General features: G+C 39.0%; 2 protein-coding genes across 2 annotated transcripts; one reads left to right on the forward strand and one right to left on the reverse strand.

Moving 5' to 3' along the window:
- Window positions 1–148: 148 nt before the first annotated feature.
- On the forward strand, window positions 149–5,004 carry si:ch211-133l11.10 (rho-related GTP-binding protein RhoU). The gene is made up of 3 exons (XM_026932276.3): window positions 149–1,400; window positions 2,537–2,595; window positions 3,503–5,004. Exons 1-3 carry the CDS (start codon window positions 1,175–1,177, stop codon window positions 3,971–3,973), a joined length of 756 nt encoding a protein of 251 aa, XP_026788077.3. The 5' UTR covers window positions 149–1,174; the 3' UTR covers window positions 3,974–5,004.
- Window positions 5,005–14,875: 9,871 nt separating this feature from the next.
- ccsapa (centriole, cilia and spindle-associated protein a) lies at window positions 14,876–23,983 on the reverse strand. The gene is made up of 5 exons (XM_026932275.3): window positions 23,085–23,983; window positions 22,245–22,600; window positions 20,447–20,745; window positions 18,430–18,605; window positions 14,876–18,292 (listed from the first exon to the last, which is right to left on the reverse strand). The coding sequence occupies exons 2-5, from the start codon at window positions 22,573–22,575 to the stop codon at window positions 18,232–18,234; spliced, it is 867 nt and encodes a 288-aa protein (XP_026788076.1). The 5' UTR covers window positions 22,576–22,600; window positions 23,085–23,983; the 3' UTR covers window positions 14,876–18,231.
- Window positions 23,984–24,075: the final 92 nt, after the last annotated feature.

A 24,075-nucleotide genomic window follows, 5' to 3' on the forward strand; every position in this document is an offset into this window, starting at 1 on the left:
TAATGTCTCTATACACATATAATGAGAGGTTGTATATGACACGTGAAGTCGTTGTTCCTCTTTTGCTTGCTCCCATTAGGGGTCGCCGCAGCAGATCATTGGTCTGTGTATTTGATCTGGCACAGTTTTTACGCCAGATGCCCTTCCTGTCGTGACCCTCCCCAATTTTATCCGGGCTTGGGACTGGCACTGAGAACACACTGTTACACGCAACCCCAGTGGCTGGGAATCGAACCCAGGCCGCAGCAGTTAGAGCGCTGTGGCTCTCCACTAACTACTACTCCTCCAGGGACCCATGACATATATGAAGTCATATATTTATACAAGTTTTTCTTCCATTTTTGTGAATATGGAAACTAATCCCAGGTAGGAAATAAAGGTGTGAGAGGGGAACTGAAGAAACATCGGACCACATGCGCCAAAGAATTGGTCCGAGGTATCAAGTGAGCCAACTGTTTGTATTTGTCGCTTTAATGTCATACCTAATTTGCATAGATTTGAAGAATTTAAATGTCACTTGTCGCTGAAATTGTGGCTCTATGTCAGACACATAGTAAAAAAAAATCATGTTGACGTGCCATTTTGTTGCTTTATAGTGTGAATGAAAGATTAAGCTATTTAAGATCACAGGAGGGCATGTGGGCGTTTCCAAATTTGCATATTCATGTATATTCATAGTTCCTGGACATTTTTAATGAGGGTAAAGGTGCCCAGGTCTATTTATTGTACTTCTCTGGCATTTGGAACATAGCCCAATAAACTGTTTATTAGTCTACATCGATTATTTTTATTGGTTCAGAATGACATGTTTAGAGTTACTTTAAAAAAGTTAATAAAAAAGTGAAGATAAATCTCAGCTGTGAAGTCGGAGCTCAGCCTATAAACCCCAGCAGCCAGTGTGGAGACGAGGCTTTGCTCTGGTCCCCACGTGGCGCGTCATTAATCCCCGTCACGCACGTGGAGCCAGCAGATGCGGAAGTGTGTCAATCAGCTGCAGCCTCGCGCGCAGACGTGACTCCGTAACCACGGTACGGCAGGTGCGTCTCGCGCGCAGTTTCATATAAGAAGCAAAAACGTTTAAATCTTTCTAAAACAGATTTTAAAAACAAAAACAGCTTGACATCAAAGAAGGCGACATTTAATATCACATGCTTGTCGTATGCATGAATGAGAAATGCCATCTCAGGGCGAATTACCGGATAACTCCGCGCGCGCGCCCCCGGTTCCACCGAGAGCGTCACTGGACCGCACGCGCCTCCGCTCCGTTTCCACACCGGAAACTGCAGTGAAGTGTGTACTTGTAGGGGACGGAGGTGTAGGGAAGACCAGCCTGATAGTGAGCTACACCACGAACGGATACCCGGCTGAGCACGTGCCCACCGCCTTCGACAACTTTACAGGTAAGCACGAGCCGCCCAGGTGTTTATAAAGAGATGCATGTAACCCTATTCAAATACATGAGAGGTTACAGTTACAGGCTTGTGTAAAGACTTCATGCACTTCATTACACACGCCTACCTTAGCAGCAGTTACTTACTGTAACTCTTCCTGTAACTCTTACTGTTTGTTTATCATCTGTAACTCTTACTGTAACTCATACTGTTTGTTTATCATCTGTAACTCTTACTGTAACTCTTCCTGTAACTCTTACTGTTTGTTTATCATCTGTAACTCTTACTGTTTGTTTATCATCTGTAACTCTTACTGTAACTCTTCCTGTAACTCTTACTGTTTGTTTATCATCTGTAACTCTTCCTGTAACTCTTACTGTTTGTTTATCATCTGTAACTCTTAGTGTTTGTTTATCATCTGTAACTCTTACTGTAACTCTTAGTGTTTGTTTATCATCTGTAACTCTTCCTGTAACTCTTACTGTTTGTTTATCATCTGTAACTCTTAGTGTTTGTTTATCATCTGTAACTCTTACTGTAACTCTTACTGTAACTCTTAGTGTTTGTTTATCATCTGTAACTCTTACTGTAACTCTTACTGTAACTCTTACTGTTTGTTTATCATCTGTAACTCTTACTGTAACTCTTACTGTAACTCTTAGTGTTTGTTTTTCATGTGTAACTCTTACTGTTTTTTTTTTCATGTACAACTCTTAGTGTTTGTTTTTTATCTGTAACTCTTACTGTTTTTTTTTAATGTGGAACTCTTACTGTTTTTTTTTCATGTGTAAATCTGTTTTTTTTTCATCTGTAACTCTTACTGTTTGTTTTTCATCTGTAACTCTTACTGTTTTTTTTTTTCATCTGTAACTCTTACTGTTTGTTTTTCATCTGTAACTCTTACTGTTTGTTTTTCATGTGGAACTCTTACAGTTTCTTATGTGTAGTGTGTGTTTATCGTTATCAGAATAAAGATGGCTAAAAAGTTCTGAATTTTTTATTGGCACCCATCCATTTATTGTTTTGTGCGACTCCCCAACATAACAGCACCGAGTCTTCTCCTACATGTCTGTATTGACAGCACATGTTCAGCTGTATTGATGATTTTTTGTGGGTATTCATTAGGACACTGTTTTATTTTCCAGTGAGGGTGGATGTGGATGGAAGACCGGTGCAGCTTCAGCTCTGTGACATGGCCGGACAGGTGGGACAACCCAAAATCAATCTCTCTCTGTTTTCGTCTCTGTGTCTGGTGTTCTTGAACTAACTAACCCTACTTGAATTTCTGGGCTAGAACTATAAATATATGACATTGGATGTATAATTGTGTATATTGTGATAGAAACCAAAGATCTGTAAATCTGTGCCTCTATGTGATCAGTAATTAGAATAATATTTCAGGAATAGGCTGAGGATGTAGATTAGTACCTCATACTGTAACTGCTGTCTGTGTCTCTGAGCATGATTTAAAGGAGTGTTACAAAAAAGCCGCTGATGAAAAGTACTCAGTTAAACAGCAGTGTGACAGAATTTGTCTATTCGAAGCTGATTACCTGAAAGCCATTTTCACTAGAAGAGAATGTGTAATACACAATACTGTCATAAGTTGTGTAAATATGTTATTTATCACTTCTTTAAACTCGCATCCAGAGTGTTTTTCGTTGTTATTGTTGATTAAAGGTGTGGTTTGTAATTTTTAAAAGCCTTTCCAGGCCTGTAATAATAATAATAATAATAATAATAATAATAATAATATCGTATTAAAGATACCTTAACAAACTGAAATTCACAATATTGCAGTACACCAGATCTCACTAGCTAGCTGTTTACAATTTTGCAGCCTGGAACTTAGCTCCGCCCACAGGCGGATGCAGTGCTGCTCAACTCTGCCTCTTTTCCTTTAAGACAACTCATCGTTTCAGCAGGGACTTGTTGATGTTTTCACTATAATTGTAGTTCATCTCAAAATCAGCAGAGGGCACTAAAATGACCAACTGCTTCTTTAACATTGTAACTTAAATAATGTTAAATGTTTGCTCTTTGATTTTTCACTGTTAACCTTATTACAATTGTTGCGCAACTTATTTTAATTTCTCTGGCGCCCCCTGCAGGACGATCTCGAGTGTCTGCGCCCGTTCTGTTACCATGACGCTGATGTTTTCCTGCTCTGCTACAGTATCGTCACCCCCTCCTCTTTCCAGAGTGTGAGGGAGCGCTGGGCTCCTGAAGTGCGCCGCTTGTGCCCGGTGGCCCCCATGGTCCTGGTGGGGACGCAGTCTGACCTGCGAGAGGACGTTGAGGTCCTCATCCGGCTGGCGCGGCAGCGAGAACGGCCGGTGAGTGTAGATGAAGCGAGGCTGGTCACCCGCAGCCTGGGGGTCACTTCGTTCGCCGAGTGCTCAGCTTTAACGCAGAAGAATCTGAAGGCGGTCTTTGACACGGCCATCATGGTCAGTTTAGAGCACAAAGAGGAGCTGAAAGGGCTGGGGCTGAGGCAGAGGCGGAGGCTGAGGGAGAAAACACCCGATAAGATCAGACAACTCTCAGACACCTGGTGGAGGAAGCTCAGCTGTTTCATGTGAGGACTTTGTCAAAGGTTTTATCCATCTCTTCAGCCTCACTCTATCCTGTTCACTACAGGATGACCATAGAGCAGATATTATTTGGGTGGTAGTGCATTCTCAGTACAGCAACGACACTGACATAGCAAGTGTGTGTAATGCAGGTACAAGTGTAGCAGGTTGTTGTTGAGGCTTTAGAACACTGTTAAACATTTTTTACTGCACCTTAATACACACACTTACCTTGTTGCCCATCTTGTCAGTATTCAATTAGAAACCAAAGTTCATCTTTTTCCATGCAGAGTGTGTGTGAATCATCCTCAAACCTTCACAGGTGTCAGTTTCTGACCACAGCATGGCTGTCAGCTGGAGACTGACACCAGAAGTGACACTGAGGTGTTTAAAAATAGCAGGAAAGTGTAGACTCAGCAGAACTCTCCAATTTGTGGTGGACATGGTGAACTTGCAGGAGGACACAAACCATCAAATATTACTTCAGCTAAAAGTGGCTAAAATAAATAAATATATATATCAGGAGTCCAAAGTCAAGGTGTGGCAGCAGGCAATATGAACAAAATAAGAACACTGTGATTTCCTGTGTTTATAATCTATGATACTTCATACAGGTGTGTAAAGTGGTTCCTGCGTAAATCTGCTGAAGATACATATTTTCCTCAGTCCTGTGATTTAATATAACAGGATTATTTACATAAATGATTGACTGTGTATCACTGAAGAAGGCCTAAAGCTGAAACATTTGTGGCAGCAGGTAATATAGTAAAAAAGAATCCATGTTGTTTGATATGAAATATTATGACCAACTGCTTTCATGCTTTTTTGCTACATTATTTTAATTATTTATTTTATTTATGAGAAAAATGAACTGCTTTTACAATGAGACGGTCCTGGATACGGTGCTTGTAAACGTTGTTGATGCACTTAAGCAGATTTTACTCTCTGTTTGAATGAAGACGTGTTATTTACATGATGTCTTTTTTGATCCCTATTTTATTATGTAATAAAATACAAACCAAACCACTGGCTCCAGAATCAGTAATTAATTAAAGTATCAAAAATGGCAAAACAAGTTTTTTCATATCTAATGAGCACCCATATAGACATCAGTGAGATGATAGTGGATGAACTTCCTAGCTTCTAGATCATCCTGTAGTACATACAGGCTTCTAGAGAGGTGGAACAGCTAATTCAGTCCAATACAGACAGTAGTCTTTATACTTGAGGAAGTGCTAATCAGATTCCACTTTATTAACTTAGCAGGTCAGGTTTGGAGCCTGACTGGGAATCAGTGTTGAGGATAAATGCACTGTGGCTGTGAATAGCGTTGTGTGTGTCAGATGTGATCCTGACCGCCACTGCTGCTGCTGCTGCTGCTGTATGGTTCATCCTGTAATGGAAGCAGACAGGGGCCACCTGGTGGGAATTAACAGACAGATGGTGGTTTGGTTTTCCTCTGGAAGGATCTGTTAACCTCGCTCTCCACCTGTTCCCTGCACATTAAGCCTGACTTCAGCATAAAGTCAACAAAGAAGACCTTTTAACCTACATCTAGTAGGCAAAGCTTAAAATGTCGCCAGTTGTTTAGTTGTTCAGATGTTCACTAACCCTGAATATTTTCACCCTCATTGTATGTGAAGGGTGTTGTTCATTACAGATCTCGATGATGTAACTGTCTTAGAGAATTGGGACAGGATTTCAGTTGTAGTACACCTCTGTTAGAGCATATATGAGGCTTCAAGACTGATAAAGTTGATACAGCACAAAAATAAACCTAAGGACAACTAACCTCTATACCTTGATACAGTATATGCTGCCATTAGAGGTGTTATCAGTGTCCAGCAGCAATTTATGATGATGATTATTATTATTATGATGATGATGGTGATGACATTACAGGTATTTTCAAACTGAAGCATATTTTTTTCACATTCTAAAGTTAAAGTCATTTTGTATTATCGACCATACCAAGCTAGCTAGTATTAAAAACACATTTTATGGCCTCATGTAAGGATGTTAGATTATATTTTTCTGACAGGAAGCCTAGCTTTATGAAGTAATGTCAGTTTACTAAGCATACAGTTTGTATGACTATGTGATATAAAAAAATGAAAAAATAAATACACTATATGGCCAAAAGTATGTGGACAACTGACTTGAACATCCCATTCCAAAACCGTGGGCATTAATATTGAGTTGTTCCCCCTTTGCTGTTATAATAAGCTCCACTCTTCTGGGAAGGCTTTCCACTAGATGTTGGAGCGTGGCTGTGGGGATTTGTGTTCATTCAGCTACAAGAGCATTAGTGAGATCAGGCGCTGATGTTGGTGAGGAGGTCTGGGGTTCAGTTCATCCCAAAGGTGTTCAGTGGGGTTGAGGTCAGGGCTCTGTGCAGGACACTCGAGTTCTTCCACTTCAACCTTCACACACCATGTCTTCATGGAGCTCGCTTTGTGCACATGGAGCTCACTCTGTTCATTGTCATGGTGGAACAGGTTTGGGCCTCTTAGTTCCAGTGAAGGGAAATTGTAATGCTGCAGCACACAAAGACATTCTGTACTATTGTGTGCTTCCAACTTAGTGGTAACCGTTTGAGGAAGAACCACATATGGGTGTGATGATCAGGTGTCAACAAACAAAATAGATTATATAACTTATTTAATAATAACTATTAAGTTCTTACTTGGATGTGTATTTTGCTCCAGTTACAGCCCTGGTTATTATTATTATTATTTTTTTTCAATTTTATTTGTATAGAACTTTCAACATTGACTCCACAAAAATCTGAGTCTAGACCTCTAACAGCCAAGGAAAAGGTGACGTGTAAATAAAGACTTCTTGGTTCAACATAAGAAAAAAACGATGTGAGGAGTCAGAATCGAGAACACATCTTCTGGGTGGCTTGGTTAATAAGCGTGTGATGAATTAGCCTACAGTGTAACAGCACACACAGGGGAGATGTGAACATTTGTTAAATGTGCTGAGAATACACAGGACATTATCTCTGACACCATTGTGAGTCAGTCTCTCATATGAGACTTAATAATGACAGCAGCTGTTCTTGGAAAGTTCCAGAACATATCACTTACTGCTGACTAATGGTATGATTACCACAACTGAATCCAAATGTATCGTTAAAATTTGGCTAAACATGTATAGATAATGACATCAAACTGAAAAGTCATTTCCTTGGACATGCTGTGTAAAACAGTGTCGTGTATGTGTGCACAATTTGTAAAGATGAAAACATACCAGGTGAAAATCTGAGAAAATCATAATTCTGCGTTGTTTTGAAAAAAACCCAAAAAACTATTAATGGCTATAAACCATCTTCTTAATGTCTCTTAACATCTTCTGAAGTCTCTTCAGCCACACCAGGAAGCAGGTTTTTATAGCTGATTTTTATCTAATATTCATGCGATAAGTTAAAAAAAAAAAAAAAAAAAAAAAAAAAAAAAAAAAATCAGTTATTCTCTCCAAGAGCAACCATTGTCTTTATCTGCCATTCTGATATTGTGTAGTACAAGGCAAAAATTTTACATCATCATGATATCTGATTTTAAAGAGGAAAACAATAAATGACTTATTACAGTGGTTCTCAAAATGGGGTCTGGGGCCCCACAGGGGACTGTGGAGCATAGCCAGGGGGTCCATGAGTTTTTTATTATTTATTTATTGATTGATTGATTGATTGATTGTTACAGTGGTAAAAATCACAACCCACATTATCAGTTATTATATTTAGGGGTCCAAGCACCAAAGTCCAGACAAACCTAATGTGCTCTACTGGAATAGAAAGCTGCATGTTATTTGAAAAATTTTAATAATGTTCATGAAATAAATCCATACTAAGTGGGTCTGTGGAATTTATTTTACAATTAAAGCACTCCCTGACTACAAATATTTTGAGAACCACTGGTACATAACATTAAATAAACAGTAATGAAAGTTGTAGATAGTGTAATGCTGAATAATTGCACTGCGGTGTGTGTTTGTGTGTGGTGATGTTTTACCTCAAGAGGTCGCTGTTGGGTTGTTCTTCACTATAAAGCTAAAACACTGGAGTGACAGCTGCTCTTCTTGCCATGCTGTGATGATGTGGTGTTTTTTTGTATGATATTAGACAGTGCAGTTCACATGGGGACTAGTGATGAAAAGTTCTAGTGATGAAAAATAAGCAGATCATTAAAGGAATCCTCCCATCTGACTCTTATTCTCATCTCTGTTCACCACCTCTGTAGTGTGTGATTACCATGAAAAAAAGTTTTGACAAGTTTCTCTGTACTGAGAAGAAAAACACAAAACGTACTCCAAACTCCAAATTTATTATGAAAGTCTGAGGTCAGATGTTGATGTTGAAATCTATATAATTGCCTCTACTATTAGAGAAAAGACATTGTGGTTGTGTCAGTATGATGGCGTATGGACACCAGATAATCTAGAAAGGATAAGGAACAGGAATGACTTTTGGAATTACATTTGAAAACTTACAGCTTTGGTAAGAATTTCTCTTACACCTACTTCATCCTAACACCTTTGTTATTTGTATAGTGTTGCTGTTGTTGTTCCGCATTCAGCTGTTCCCTTTGGGGTCGCTACTGTGGATTGTTGGTCCACGTATTTGACTTTTTTTTGACAGTTTTTACACTGGATACCCTTCCTGACTCAACCGTCCCCAATTTTATCCTGGCTTGGCACTGGCACTGAGAGTGCACTGTTGCATGCTGGGGTTGGTTCCCTGGCTGGGACTTAAACCCAGGCGACAGCAGTGAGAGTGCTGTTGCCTAACCACTAGTCGTCCAGGGACCCTTGTTATTTTGTATAGTGTGTTATTTGTATGCACATTCACACACTCAATTACACGCAGGGACAATTTAGAGTCAGCAGTCCACCTACCTGTTTTTGAACAGTGGGAAGACACCGGAGCACATGGGGAGAACATGAGAAACTCCATATAGACATCAGCGCTAACTTGCAGCACTGGTATGACTGAGTAGTACTGCTCAGTGGTTAAGATGTTGAACTTCTGATTAGAAAGTTGTGAGTTCAAATCCCAACATTGCCAAACTGCCACTGCTGGGCCCTTGAGCAAGGCCCTTAACTTTTAACTGCTCAGTTGTAAATGAGACAAACGTAAGTTGCTCTGGATAAGGGCATCTGCCAAATGCAGTAAGTTGTAAAATTCAGAACTGAACTGTGGACCCTGGAGCTGTAAAAACTAAGCTTAGATTTTTATTATAATTCATGTAGGAGTAAACTGGTTTTGTTTTTTTCCATTCTTCTTTCGGTACAGAAAAATACACCAGATGTGTTAGTCAGAGTGGCACTGGATACCCCTAATATGACAGGCCACTCTTGGTGCCACTCCAAATTTTCTCTCATGTAACTTATTAATTGGACTGCTGTTAATGTTACATGATGTTTGCCACCAGCAGATGCAGATTTTCTTCATAGTGGTGGGTAATACAAATCCTAGGTACTGGTCCAGGTAGCTATGCTGGTGTCTTTCCATTTATTTCCAGAAATCCCAGTATGAATGAAGCTAGGAAACTAATGTTACCAGAGTTGGGTTCCCTTTTGAGTCTGGTCCCTCTCAAGGATTCTTGTCGCTCAGGTCCTCAGTTTTTCCTTGCCACCATCACCTCTGGCTTGCTTATTAGGGATAAATGTAAAATTTATATCTGGAATTTATATATTTCTGTAAAATTGAAAAATTGTAAAACTGAATTGATTTACTATTCTGATTTCCCTCTGGCCATGCCCTTTTATATACGTCGTTAAAGACTATAGTTCTAGTTAAACTACAGGGTGTCCCAAAGTCTCCATACATACGGGACTGTGTTTGCCAGCACCACGTCGGTTGTGTCTACGTCAGTGGATGTTCGTGGATGTGTGCAACACTTCCAGTCTTTATGGATTTGTTACTAAGTTTGACAACAGTGTCATGTGTGTGTGATGTGCTTGTCATGTTTCTTGTTAAAGTCCATCGCAACCTTGCGACAGCTTCCCGATCCAGCCATTAGAACGATTTCAATACCTTCTTCTTTTGTCACAGGCATTCGTAAAGGCTATCTGAAAAAAAATTATATGAACTGAAAAAAAAAGTGTTTATTTCCCTTATGTATGCAGACTTTTGGGACACCCTGTATTTCAACCAACACACCTACAGTGAAGTCCCTGATCAAGTGATTCAAATGTCTTAACATAAGATTGAGATTGGAGCTCACCTCTGCAGGCTGGTGGAGCTTTAGGAGAACGGTTCCTCTGTACACTGCATGTATAGTATATATTTTTGTCCTTTGAGACACCAGACCCAGTTTGGAATGTGCTGAGCTGCAGAATAACAAGAGAACCTAAAATAGGAGAAGAGCAATCTGTTGTCCTCGCTATCTGTGTCGCTAAACTCCACCACCACCATCACACAGAGTCTCAGATACCAACAATCTGAGCAAGCTCACAGTCTGACAGGTGTGTATTTTATTTACAGCCAGCATGTGTGGGAGATCAGGCTCTTTATGACCGATACAAAGCCACTCGTGGGCTATATTATGTCATAACAGTCCACTAGCATACCACACACAGCATAATAAAGATGGACGCCAGTGGCTAGCCTGTCATCACAAAGGTCTGATGACTTCATGTAGGTTTTGTTTAGACACACGTTTACTCACAGATCACATTTATGTGGTGTCAAGTTTAGCTAAAGAGTGCTGTTTAAAAAAGGCTGAGGATTGACAAGATTTAATCCGAAACATTTGCTCTCTTATTAGCGTGTGCTATGTTTAAATGTGTGGCTGTGTGTATGTATATATGGTTTACGAGACGGTTCTGCATCTGAAATTATTATATTACTATAATTATTATATTCACTGCATCTGAAATGAAAATTGTCATGTGTTGGATGCAATGTTGATGTTTTTTTATACAATGACACCTATGGAAATGTTGTTAGCTACTGATGCTAAGCATAACAGTGTATTTTTAGTCTTTCTGAGTATTTTTTTTAGCAGTTTATCAACACGTGAGGAAAATGTTGATATTTTCTGCGGTTTCTGTCTGTTTTCAAGAGCAAATACAGCAGCTATGTGCTAGCTAGCTAAACAGTATTCCTCAGTCATTAGCTAGCTTACACTTGGCCTCCATATTTCTCAGTTGCTTAGCAACAGTGTGTTCATGACTTTAACCACTTCAACACAAGCAGTCGTGTGTTTATCATGTTCTCAGAAATCTCAGGATTGTTCAGGAATGTCACAGAATTCCGTAACTTCCTTTCATTTCTGAATGTAGAACTGGAATGAAGTTTAACATGGCTTCACTGTGTCAATGGGAATTTTACTTACACACACACACACACACACACAATGTTTAAGTGTCAGTAGTAACCTGGGAGACACGCGAGCTTCAGAAACATAATATAATGTGTTCAAACACTAAAACTAAACGACAGCTGGTGGCAGTGAATCCCGGCTGAGAGGAACAGGTGGAGATCCACTGGCCAGCACGACTCCATTCAGACCAGCCTCATGATGTGTGCAGTAGATCACACACACACACACACACGCATGCAAGAGGGATTAGCATAATGAAAACAGTACTGGCGTGTGTTTAGCGTGTGGTGAACAGCTGGACGGCCACGGTTCTCCGGCTCTCCGTAATCCAGGGGTTTAAGCTGTCAGCAGCTGTGTGCTTTCTGATCTCCTCACTGATGAAACAGTACATACAGTATACAGTCAGCTCCAGAATTATTGGCACCCTTCATGCAAATGAACAAAAATTACTATATAAAACGAATAACAACAGATGCAACGAGTGTTACTTTACTTCGAGCACCATCTGTCTCTTTTGTGTTGGTGATGGATGAGCAAGGGAATTTATAACCCAGGGAAACATAAAGTTGGTCAAAGGCAACAACAGAATTTCTGCATACGGAGAGCAGCTTAATTTATTTTTCAAGAAAGACAATTTGCATTTTTTAACGTGCTTTATGTTTTTGAGAGAAAACACAATAACTATAACTATTATTTAAAAATAAGTCCTTATTAGAATATCAACAGCGGAGTGCTTTCTTTTTTTCACTCTACACATATACAGTCAACTCCAGAATTATTGGCACCCTGAATGAAAATGAGAGACAATTAATATATAAGATTTCAAAATATTTTTGTTGGAGGGAAGATAAGAGATTGCTCCAAATGTCTGAGGTGAAATTATAAATCGTTATGTTTTATAGTCTTTCTTTTGCCCATTCTTTTGAAGGGTGCCAATTTTTTTACTCTTTATATATTACTTCTATTATTATTAGTTAGTCTTTCTTTCTTCCTTTCCTTCTTTTGGAACTTCCTTACTTTTTCTCATCAGACAAAAGGAGCATGAAAGTGTCCTAAATGCTAATAAATAATAATTTAGAAATATGTCAGATTACAGATTTCAAAAATACATAGTGTTATTAGTGTATCTGTGGATGAATTAGTGTGTTTTTGCTTGTGATTTTTCCTTCCTTTAGTGAAGAGATGACAGCAGCTGTTCCTCTGACTTATCAGTTTCCACCCCCTCACACAACACAGTTCCAGCCAATCAGAGCGCAGTACACTCAGCGGCTGGCCAATCAAGTGGTAGCTATGCAAATCAGCTTCACTGAGCCAAGAACCCCTTGCAGAGTGGGGGTGTTTCAGCATTTTCTCTCCGAGATAAATTTTATACTAGGCACTATTAGACACACACACACACACACACACACACACACACCAATGAACTGTGAATTATTGTAGATAAATAAATATAAGTAGATAAGTACGGCTCTGTACATTATCATGTACGCTATTTTCCTCTTATCCCAAATGTAGTAAATCGGTTATTTAATTATAAGTTTTGCTAGAGCTACAATGCTAATGTAGCTACTAAGTACGAGTTTTGCCTCACCCAAAATCTGCATACATCAGTGTTAACATTCGTATTCTCATTCTGAAATCTGTGTGGATTATAATATTGTTCCATTGTGACCTTAGTTATTTAAAGTCTAAGGTCACAATGGTACAATATTATAATCCACATAGCTAAATTTCAGCTTCAGATTTTAGGAAGGCGTGGCCTTGGGGCGGAGCGAAACCAAACTGAGGTAAACTTACGTTCACACTAGGATGTGACAAAGCAACAGGCGAGCTGTCATGTTCTTATCTACACGTGGAACACGGAGCTGTGATTTCAGTGACAAGCGACAAAGAAACAGTGAGTTTATGTACAGCAGCTAGAACAGTTAACTTGCTCTGCTAATCTACCAACAAAGTTAGTACAAAGCCTAGCGCGTAACATGTCAATCAAACAAGTACTTTTAACACCAATTAGTGCGTGACATTACTGAAGACCTTTTGAGGCAGATATTTACGGAGAAGATTTAGGGTGAGATAGACTTTCCTTGCTTATTAGCTACATTAGCCTTAACTAAAAAAAAAAAGCAAACATCAGACAACAAACATGTCTTGGCTCATTAGTTACATTTGGTTTAAGAGGGAAACTGTTTTTCAACCAAACTACTTCTTCAACGCCAGTCACCCAAACACAAAACAAAGAGAGCAAAACTAAGCATGTTGAACTATGAGTCGAACTTTTCCAACAGCATTTTTACACACACACACACACACACACACACACACATATCCATGTTCACCAGATCACACACAGACAGAGACAAACACAGCTGTCCACAGAGACAGACAGGTGACAGGTGTGCACTGACAGCTGTGATTAAAAGTCCAGCTGTGCTAAATGGTCCGAGACCCTTCACCTTCATGTCAAGATGAAGCCAAACAATACATTCTATCTCCTAGTCCTCCTAACAACAGAGTTTCACCCACAAATCTGTCACTGTGTGTACATGTACAGCTCTTACTGAGCCTCCGGTTACAGAGATATGAAGGAAGCCATCTTGTCTTTGCTATGATTAGCAGCTAACTACTGACTCTGTAACAGCATAGTGTAAATATCTGAGAAATGAGAGACTGGTTTAGAATAAACCTGAATATCAATCCAGGAAAAAAAATCCTAGTCTTTCCATTTCTTAGGCTTGATGTCGTAGTTAGCATAAAATCCTGTGTATAATAGTTTAAGAACATAAGCTAAGCTAGCCAGCTACCTAAACACAGCACTGTCATAACTAGCCAGCTAGTTTGTTAGCTTAGATGAGGTTTTCTAGCAAGTTAACTACCTTCAAACTAACTATATTATTGTGCGCTTAAGACCACAGCCAAGTAAAAAAAAAAAAAAGAAAAAAAAAAAGCTCACTTGCGCTAGGTATTTTACTGTGTAATGAAAACCAGTAGTCAAATTAAGCTAGCTACCATAAGGGTTAAACCTCTTTGCAGGAACCGAGGTCTGTAGCAAGGTAAACTGTTGTGGTGATGTTTGGAATTAGCTGCTTAAAATGACTTTAAATTCAGCATAAACAGAAATCTAACTTTTAAAATCTTTGAGAAATCCATTTAAACCTTAGATAGCTACATGCTAGCTACACTAACACCCCTAATCTGCCTTTGCTAATGTTCCACAATCATTCGAGTTCCTGATTTGCTACATAAAGATGCTAATGATGCAACAACCTTTAAGTAGACTTGTTTAGCAATGTTTTTTTGGTTCTCATATAACATTCCTGAAGTAATGAAGTAATTCATGCGCTCCATGACACTCGTTCTACTGCTGATAGATTATAAGAGAAGCTAATCTGCTGTCTCCTGATGAACAGCTCAATAAACACATTAAATAACTACTGTAGCTGGGCTCAATTTAGCAGTGTGGCATTAAAGACATATCACAGGTTGCCAAATCCCCTACACAGATATTTCCCAACAGAAGTGTTTGGGTTGCCATGTCTCCCTAAAAAAAATGCTAAACATACATAAAAATACGAGCATGAGGTTGCTTGAACATGATTTTATTAATGCCAATGCTCCAAAGTGAGTTTATTCACAGACAAAAAATAGATCTACCTTTGCATGTTTCATTTTGATTTTTTTTTTAAACCCTAATACAAATACAATGTTTAAAAATGTAAACATCGTTGCAAAATAAACAAGTCAATCATGAGAATAGATTTCATTCATATTACAAATAACATTCTCAATATAATCATCTTGTACAATATTACATTTGCTTTATTATTATTAGTTATAATCATCTTTTTTTTAAGCACAAGAAAACAAACTTCAAACAAGCAAACTCCAAATACAAACCAGTTATCAAGAACAAAAAGAGAAATCCTGCTGCATATTAATTAGTCTACTGTGTAGGGATGGGCAATATGATGATATAATACATATATATATATATATATATATAAATGTATTTGAGTATCGTAATATTGATTCTTTTGCTATATCGCCCACCCCTACAACTGTGTGTATGTTGTTGCTGTTGGTCTGTCAAAAGCTTTGTAATTATAGCATCACTTCTCAGACTCAGTAACACATTACAGTGTAAATGAAAAGTGAAAGCAAAATAATTAGCTTTTTATGGCAATATTGTTGCATTTTGTCTCCATTGTGGCTGGTGATCACTTCATCTAACACTACATTAAGTTCAGTGTGAGGTGAACACATTCAAAATCATCGGCTTGCCATCGAATACGCCGCCATTTCCATTGCAATCACACATAAAATTAATATTTCAATATAATGAATCTGTGAAGGAACAAAGTCCATTTACAGGAGCGTAGCCATGCAGAGAGGATGTGGCCCAAAAAATAAAATTAATGAATAAAAAAAACCTGAGTAATTTTGCCAGACAGTATGGAAATGAAGTTTCTATTGTGACATTGTTATTTATTTTTTTTTAATGTAAGAAATATAGTTGATGCTGTAAACCGTCGAACGCGTTATTACGCTTAAATTTGCGTTTTGTGAGAAGACTCGCTCAAAATTTTAATGTTACATCTTTTACTCATTACAATTACATTATAATCACTAATCAAAATAAGCTAGCTGACAAACAGTTTGTCGAGTGAAAAACAAATCTGAAAGATTTTGGTCTCATTAGAACTTAGAAACTACCTCGAGCTGTTGTGCCTCATTTCCAATCAACAGGCTAGAAGCAGCTTCAGAACATGATGGATTAAAATATATATTTATTGTGTACATATGAGAAGACAAATTGTAAATCTAACTACCAAGATACCTGAATTAAAACAGCATTACAGCATTACGATTTCATTACGGAAAATATAGTTAATTACGCTAGGTAGTTAATAGTAAGATAGATAATAGCTTTGCTAGCAATGCGAGTGTCCTACTATGTTCATAGTCAGCTTGGCTAAACACTAAACACTGTGGTAAGCATCAGCTTTCAACATTGGTTTACATATTAGTAGCTGATCCTGCTATAATCTTGTGCCAAATTGTGACGGCTTTAACTATACTACACTGTATTGCGTAATTAGAGTATAGTTTCGTTTTGCAAAGAAAAAGAAAGCTTAAGTGGTCAGATTTATTTAACAAAAATGGAATAGGCCATGAGGTATCCCTATTTCAGCTACAGTTTTCAGGTAATTCTGCATCAGTTTATTAGCTGTTGACTGATAGTTAGCTTGCTAATAATGAATGTTAACTAAATTACTGTTACTACCAACAATCCATTGTGTTACATAGTTAACTAAGTAACATTTCCTGACTGCAGTGGCCATCAATTGCAATCTCCTTCTGGAACTTTGGTTGACGTAGGATTAAAAATGCTTAATATTAACACTAATAGCTAGATAGTTAGCCTATAAACTAGTGTTCCAAACTGTCTAACTAGTAATAGAAAGGTGCACTATTTGGAGGAAACAACACCCATCCCCTGCAGTATGCTGGCTACGCCCTGATACAGCTGTGGAATGTGTCTATTGAGAGCACAACACACATCTATATATTTAAAAACCTATATTTCAAGTCATACATATTTCTTTCCACAATTCAGTTCAACTCAACACTGCATCACAGCAACAAACTCACGGTGCTGGTGTATAAAACTCAAGGCTAAAGACACAAATTACAACAAACATATGCTGTTTCAAATCATTCAAAACAACTAAATCACATTCAAGAACTTTAACCTGACCAAGCTCAAGAGGCTGAGAGCTGTCCAGTGGGAAATAAAATCAATACACAAATTCAACAAAGTGAAGAACTCGTTTTGGTCCACACAGATATTTAGCAGCAAATCTTCCGATGTCTAGCTACTTAATGTTATACTTAGTCTTGCATTCAAATAATCCACCAATACAGAACGCACTAGACATATGAACAAACCACCAACAAACTCAATAATTATAATAAAAATCTTAATAGTGAAATTATTTAATGTTGGGATTTTCTGTTTTAAAGTTTCCTGGTTAGCCCTAAAATGTGGCTACTAATGAATGTAAGCCAATCAGCATAACGCAAATGTAACATTATTAACCCAATGTTAGTCACATTCTTTTAAAATGATCAGAGGAATGATCATTGTAATAAAACATTGTAATAAGTAGAAGAAGATGTTCATTAAATATCCCTTTTTTAATTCTTTCTTACTTTCCTGTAGCATGATTTTCAAATTTAATGGAAATAAAGAACTGGAGGTTTAAGTTTTGCTCAAACAAAAGCTTAAAATGTTCCCTGATGCTGGTTTGAGATCTGGGCCTGCAACCCGTAATATTGTACTAACCCGTTAAAAGTATCACCATGAATTATTTTGAAACTAATCATTGCACGAGTTCAAGAATATTAGCGAAGAATGGACTTCCTAGAAGAATGTTCTTGTCGAGTTGTTCTCTCATGTGAACAGAGCATTTGAGACATGCTGTGTAATTGACTATCGTGTTAGTGGCTTCCAAGTCGTGCCACAGGAAGCTTAGTTACCTTATGAGGTTATTGCTAGCTAGCTAACTTAGCCAACCAGGACTTGTAGCAAATGAGCAAAATCCATGACTGTAGTATCCATTTGTCATCTAACTGTTTGAACCAGAATTTTGCATACTGATTAATTAAAATAAAGGAACAGAAAACTTACACTTATGAATCATCTTGTCCACCGTTGCTATGTTGTCACGACGCATTCAAGGTCTTTCATTTCATTCTTATTGGGGTTGGATCGATGTCAGGGCTGGATCAAGAACTCTTCTGAGTATTTGCGCTCTTGTTTTTTTTACATTCTTCTGTGTTGGAACTGAAATTGGGTAGTGAAAGTTGATGTCGAGACGCAAGATTATACAAGAACGCATACTGAGAAACATCCCATTATGTGTCCTGAGTTTCAAGCTATAAGCATAATGGAAGTCTTTTAGTCTCATCATGGTCCAGTCCATTCTCGCTGAAACAACTGAAACAGAAAGTCCTTTGTGACATCAGTCATACACACTTGGAGTAATATCCATCAAATTTTAGAAAACTGATGAACCAGTCTATTAAAAATCTGAAGGTGATCTTAGATCAGAGTTCGATCCTCTTGGTTTTTACCTCAGCCTGGCCGAGAAGCAGCGCATGTACTCAGTAATCCAGCGATCGTCCGCTGCCGAAAGCTCGGACCGTCGCAACTTCTCCAGATCAGCCGATCTCGCTCTCCGACGCTCTAAGGCCATTCCACGTTTTTCAGAGTCACGGCGTGTCTGGACCCCAACGTCAGCCCGGTGGATCTGAATGGGAATGAGAAACACCAGAAACATAACTACATGAAAATAAAATATTACTTTTACATTCACAGATGGAATAAACCATCATCCATGACATATTTTATTCACTAGGCAGTCACTTCTATCTGAAGCGATTTAAATGTGCGGCAGAATCCAACACAAACACCCAAAAGCGACTGAAAACAGCTCTCTGATTTCCCTTAGATTTAAACGCACAAACTTTAGGTTCTAGGACATAACCGGAATGTACACCTGCAATACAAAATGTGATGTTGAAAAGGTTTCGCTGCTTAGACGGCTGATTGTGATGATATAATGCTAATCTCAGAAGCTCCGCCCACAAGTCACATATCTTTAGGTTAACTTTTCTGGTCACAAGTTTCAAGTCAAACAAGAACACAAACACTGAAAAAATTAGCTTTTTGGAGCAAGATGGTAAAAAATATAATGCCATAACGCCATTGTAACAGTAAGTGTTGAGTGAATGAGATATTCTCGCATGTTTGCTAACAGGCTACAGTCTGTGGCTGGTCATTTGTAGTGTCTATCAGTAGGTGGTTCTTGGCCATTTTTAGTAATGAAACACGCTAGGCTAGAAATCTGTTTGTGAAAATACCACAGCACTTTATTATTTTCTATTTAAAACATATAGTATAAAAATGATTCATGGACCAACTCAGGTTCCATCATGTCAAATATGCAAATTATTCAAGGATAACAGTGGATTAACCATAAACTTTCAGCTTAGTGCCTCCTTTTCTTTAAGGTTCTTTTCTTTAAGGATCAAGAGATTGTGAGTTTCAGAGAGCTACTTTTGGGCCCTTGAACAACTAATTAATAATTAATAGCTACATGCTCTGCTAGCTAGCGTGGCTAATGTTAGTGAAACAAATAGTTTCAGTTGTAATGGTATGGCTGATGTTTAATTAATTACTGAGAACTTGACAATCCAGGCGCAAATTGAGACTCTGATACTGAAATCCCACTCATGTCTACCTGGGACAAATGCAAGCTAGTTTACTAACAGTTACTAACAGATGGCGTGTTAAAATAAATGATGAGCTTTAGACTGGAATATGTATTCACCTAATAGTTTAAACCCATGTTTGAGGAAAGTATCTATGGTATTCTGCCTTACATTTTAACTTTGTTAAAATGTTATTATTTTTAGTACACTTGTTAATTAGGTTAAGGATTTGTTAGTATGTGGAGCTGCAGTCCAATTAAGGACCAGACGTCATTGTGTTTCAGTAGCTATTTCTTATTATTTTTTAATTTATTACACAAACAAATATCTGTATCACCTGGTGGATAGTTTGTTACATTATGTAAATTTGTGTATATCGTAGACATGTACAAGACATGTCCAAATATCAGATATCAGGTAATTGATCCAGAATTCCCATATCTGTGCATCTTTAGTCAGGACTTTCTGCAGCCACAAGTGAAACTTCTTTATGTTCCTGCTGCATTTCTGATGTGCTAATTAAGTGAATGGAACGCCTCGGATACCCAACTCGACCTCAGCTCAGCCTGAATAATTTAGAAGCAAGTGGCCGATAGAGTTGTGATATCCAGTACGTCTGGTACCTCTGGATGCTTCACTGAACAGAGATTTTTAAAGTGACACTTCACCTGGAATGCTAATTTTGCTCCGAATGGATGCCGGGACAGGGATAGAAGAACAGAAGTGAGGTCATGCTGTCTGATCCCTGCTGGAATTTATTTGTTATTGGCTTGGTCTGGATTTTCACTGAGCGTTATCTCGCTTTGGGTTCAGTCACAGTCTTAAATTCTCAACCCTTTTCATACGCGATATCAGACAGCTTGGGCTTGGTACTCACCTCTCCAGCGGACGCTGAGCCTTTCATGTTGAGCCTCCTCCTCTCCCTGGCCTCCATGCTCCTCTCAGCCCAGTCATAGCGGATATTTGAGCGTCTGTTGTCCCGGTTGGAGGTTCTCTCTGTGGCGCTGGCCGGCGGCTGGCTCTTGGCTCGGGTCGGTTTTCTCAGCGTGGAGTCGGTGGACTCATCACTGTCGAGTTCACGCTGAGGGAAGCTGGGTTCAGACCGAGCAGCTCTGTGTCTCTGTCTCACTGTGAGGTCCGAAGGCCCGTTAGCTGTGACATGCTGGTATCCATTCTCTGAGATTTATAAAAAGAAAAGACAGAGTAGTTTAATGCAGTTACTTTGGACCAAGTTCATACAGTTAGTCAAATAATTTAAAACCTGTGATGATCATATAAATTAAGCAATATTTCCATTTGAGCTATATGACTTTTGCATACAGAAACAAAGTTAGGAATATGAAACTAACATCTGCAAGCCAAATATTTATTTTTATTTTTACCTACATGCTATAACCACTTGCCTAAAATGTTGCCAATCACCGAGTATTAAATCCATCCTTCATGTTGCTCCGCTGTTCTCCATCATTAACCAGGACAAAGTTCAGCTGAGGCCCAGATGCCTGGACACCTTAAAAACTGCAGGACTGATTTTTAGTCCCCAAGGAGCATGAGGCTTATTTTAAAGAACCACGAGACCCAGCTTCTGTTGAACTTAGGTTATATCAAGGAGGGGACATTATGTCTTTATGATTTGAGTCAGAATTTTTTTTTTACAAACTGTTCTGGTATAAATCTGTTCTGTATAATTCCTTTGTGCACTTTCCTTCTGCTGTTCCTGGTGGAATTATATTGAATTGAATATTAGTAGTCTTGAAAAATGAAACTGTTTTCTCATTAGTGATTCCTGCTTGACCATATTAATGTCATAAAAATGAAGTGGGCAACATTTACAAGTTACTTTTGCACTTTGAGTAAAGAACTGGAAGCTGTACTTTTAAATTTCACCAAAGTATTTTTCAATTCCTATTTGCATTTTTACATGAGTAAGGAATTTAGCATTTCTACCATTTACAGCATTTCTGTACTTGTCCTTGTCACTCGAGATTCCTGTTCTTGGCTGACGAGAGTGGAACCTGATGTGATCTTCTGCTGTGTAGCACATCCACCTCAAGGTTTGGTGTGTTGTGTGTTCTGAAATGCTTTTCTGTTCACCACGGATGTAAAGAGTGCTTATTTAAGTTACTACAGACTTCCTATCAGCTCAATCCAGTCTGGTCATTCTCCTCTGATCTCTCTCATCAACGAGGTGTTTCAGCCTGCAGACTCTCCACTCGCAGGATGTTTTTGTTTCTCACACCATTCTGAGTAATCTCTAGAGACTGTTGTGTGTGAAAATCCCAGGAGATTTTCTGAAATACTCCAACCAGCCCATCTGGCACCAACATCCATGCCACAATCAAAGTCACAGAGATCACACTTTTTCTCCATTATGATGTTTGATGTGAACATTAACTGAAGCTCTTGACTCGTATCTGCATGATTTTTTTTTACATTGCACTGCTGCAACATGATTGGCTGATTGGATAGTTGCATGAATGTGTAGGTGTTACATGAAGGTGTACGGGTGTTGCTAATAAAGAGGACGGTGAGTGTATGTCCCTTAACATATTTTTTAAAGGTTTCGAGGTAAAAGACACATACTGCAGGTGCAAACCAACACAACTGTACCATCCCAGAGTCAAGGAAAAGGTACCCTTATTTCTGAGAGTGCAAGCTGGGATTGAGGTACCTACCTACAGGAAGGGAGTTGTGTTCCACGGTGTCCGTGTCCTGTTCCGCATTCACACGCGGCGTCTCTGCACTCTCGGAGGAGGACGGATGCGGGTTTGAGGACTCTGTCACCCCTCTGACCCTGGGGCTGGACCTGCCGCTGGAGTCTGAGCCACTGTCCCAGCCATCCCCGAACAGCGGCCGGTGTGTGTGCTCCATCAGCCGGCGGCTCAGCCTGTACTTCACCGAGTCCTGGTAGCATTTGGAGAACGTCTCCCATTTCGGCTCGCGGAACTTCTTCATGTACTCCGTGCGGATCTTCTTGGTGGCCGCGTTGCTGGGTTGGCTCGTCATTTGGGCTGGATTTGACGGTGAGCACCTGCACAGGTACAGGGAAGAAAGTAAAACGAAAAGGTGAGCTGGACACTAATGAATAGGATCTAATTCAACACGGTTGTTCCAGTTTCTCTGCAGCAGAACCCGCGCGCGCTCCACTGATTATTTATTTATTATGTCTTACATAATACATACACCGCCGTTTCCACACTCAGGGACAGTCTAGAGGCTCATGTTGCTGCTGCTCTTGCAGTCAGTACATTTATTTGTAATATATATACATATAGGGAATCCCAGACACCGTGTGAAGTATTCATGCATGCATAATGAGTTGATTAGTTTATTATTTGCTCATTATTAGTAAATATGCACTGATTTCTCGTTAAACCCTGCATGCGCACTGGAGAACCTGCAGAGAACCTATGGAGAACCTATGGAGAACCTGCAGAGAACCTATGGAGAACATGCTGAACGTGTTCACATTTCTGCACTACCTGTGCTGAGGAGGTAAACAGCTGAGCTCTTACCTCTCTGGCCTCTTTAAACTCCGAGATCAGAGCTGAATGAAGACACACCACTCCACATCACATCCTCACATTTTCCTCGCGGATTCCTGCAGAAAGCAGGTCGGTGTTTCCAGAAGTTCTTGCATCAGGCGAACAGGTAGGAAAAGCAGGTCAGGGAGTATTTACAGTCCCATCAGCAGCAGAAGCAGAATGTCGCGCCCTGGCTGCTTGACAGTGCGCATGCGCGAGAGTAGAGTAACGCGAAGGCAGCTGACGGGAACGCGCGCTGTCGTTTTCATGCGTGAGCTCGCGTGAGCGCGCACACCTTTCACTTTCCACCTGATGAGGAGGATAAACATATCAAATTAACAGAATAAGACTGATGATTGGTGATTATACTAGTCTCTAAATAAGCATCATGTAACTGTAAATGTAATTACATGTAATTATTAGCTTAATGAGCAGCTCTGATGTAACACAGTAATTAGGCAATTAATTAAAAGAGTGAGTCTGGGGTTTTCTTTAGACACATGAAGCTGCACCCCAGTTAGATCTTCTGATTGCATTCTGATGACATGCAAATTATTATCATTATTCTCATGTCTAGGTTCATTTTATCTGTGAAGCAAAACTTTTAGAAAAAAAAAAAGCTGTGTCTTTGTGTTTTTGTGATGTACAGTTCTGTGCAAAAGTCTTAGCACCCTATTTTTTTTTAGTACAAACTCCAGAAGAACTGTGGCTGCTTCTGCAAGATGCTCAGTAACACTTACAGCTCATTTCCTTATAAAACTGCACACACTGCACCTGAGATACTGTTTTTTTTTTCTTAAGTGAAGGATCGTCACACCAAATATTGACTTTGTTTCATTTATTACTGTTTATTGTTTTTATAGTATTTTTTTAAACGTAGAAACATTTAATTTCATTATTTTTGAAGGCATCTTTGCTCTACAGCATTTCTTTGCATGTGCCTAAGACGTTTGCACAGAACTGTAAATGCACATTTACAGCA

This window comes from Pangasianodon hypophthalmus, chromosome 26 (assembly GCF_027358585.1).
Source record: "Pangasianodon hypophthalmus isolate fPanHyp1 chromosome 26, fPanHyp1.pri, whole genome shotgun sequence".
NCBI lineage: Eukaryota > Metazoa > Chordata > Actinopteri > Siluriformes > Pangasiidae > Pangasianodon > Pangasianodon hypophthalmus.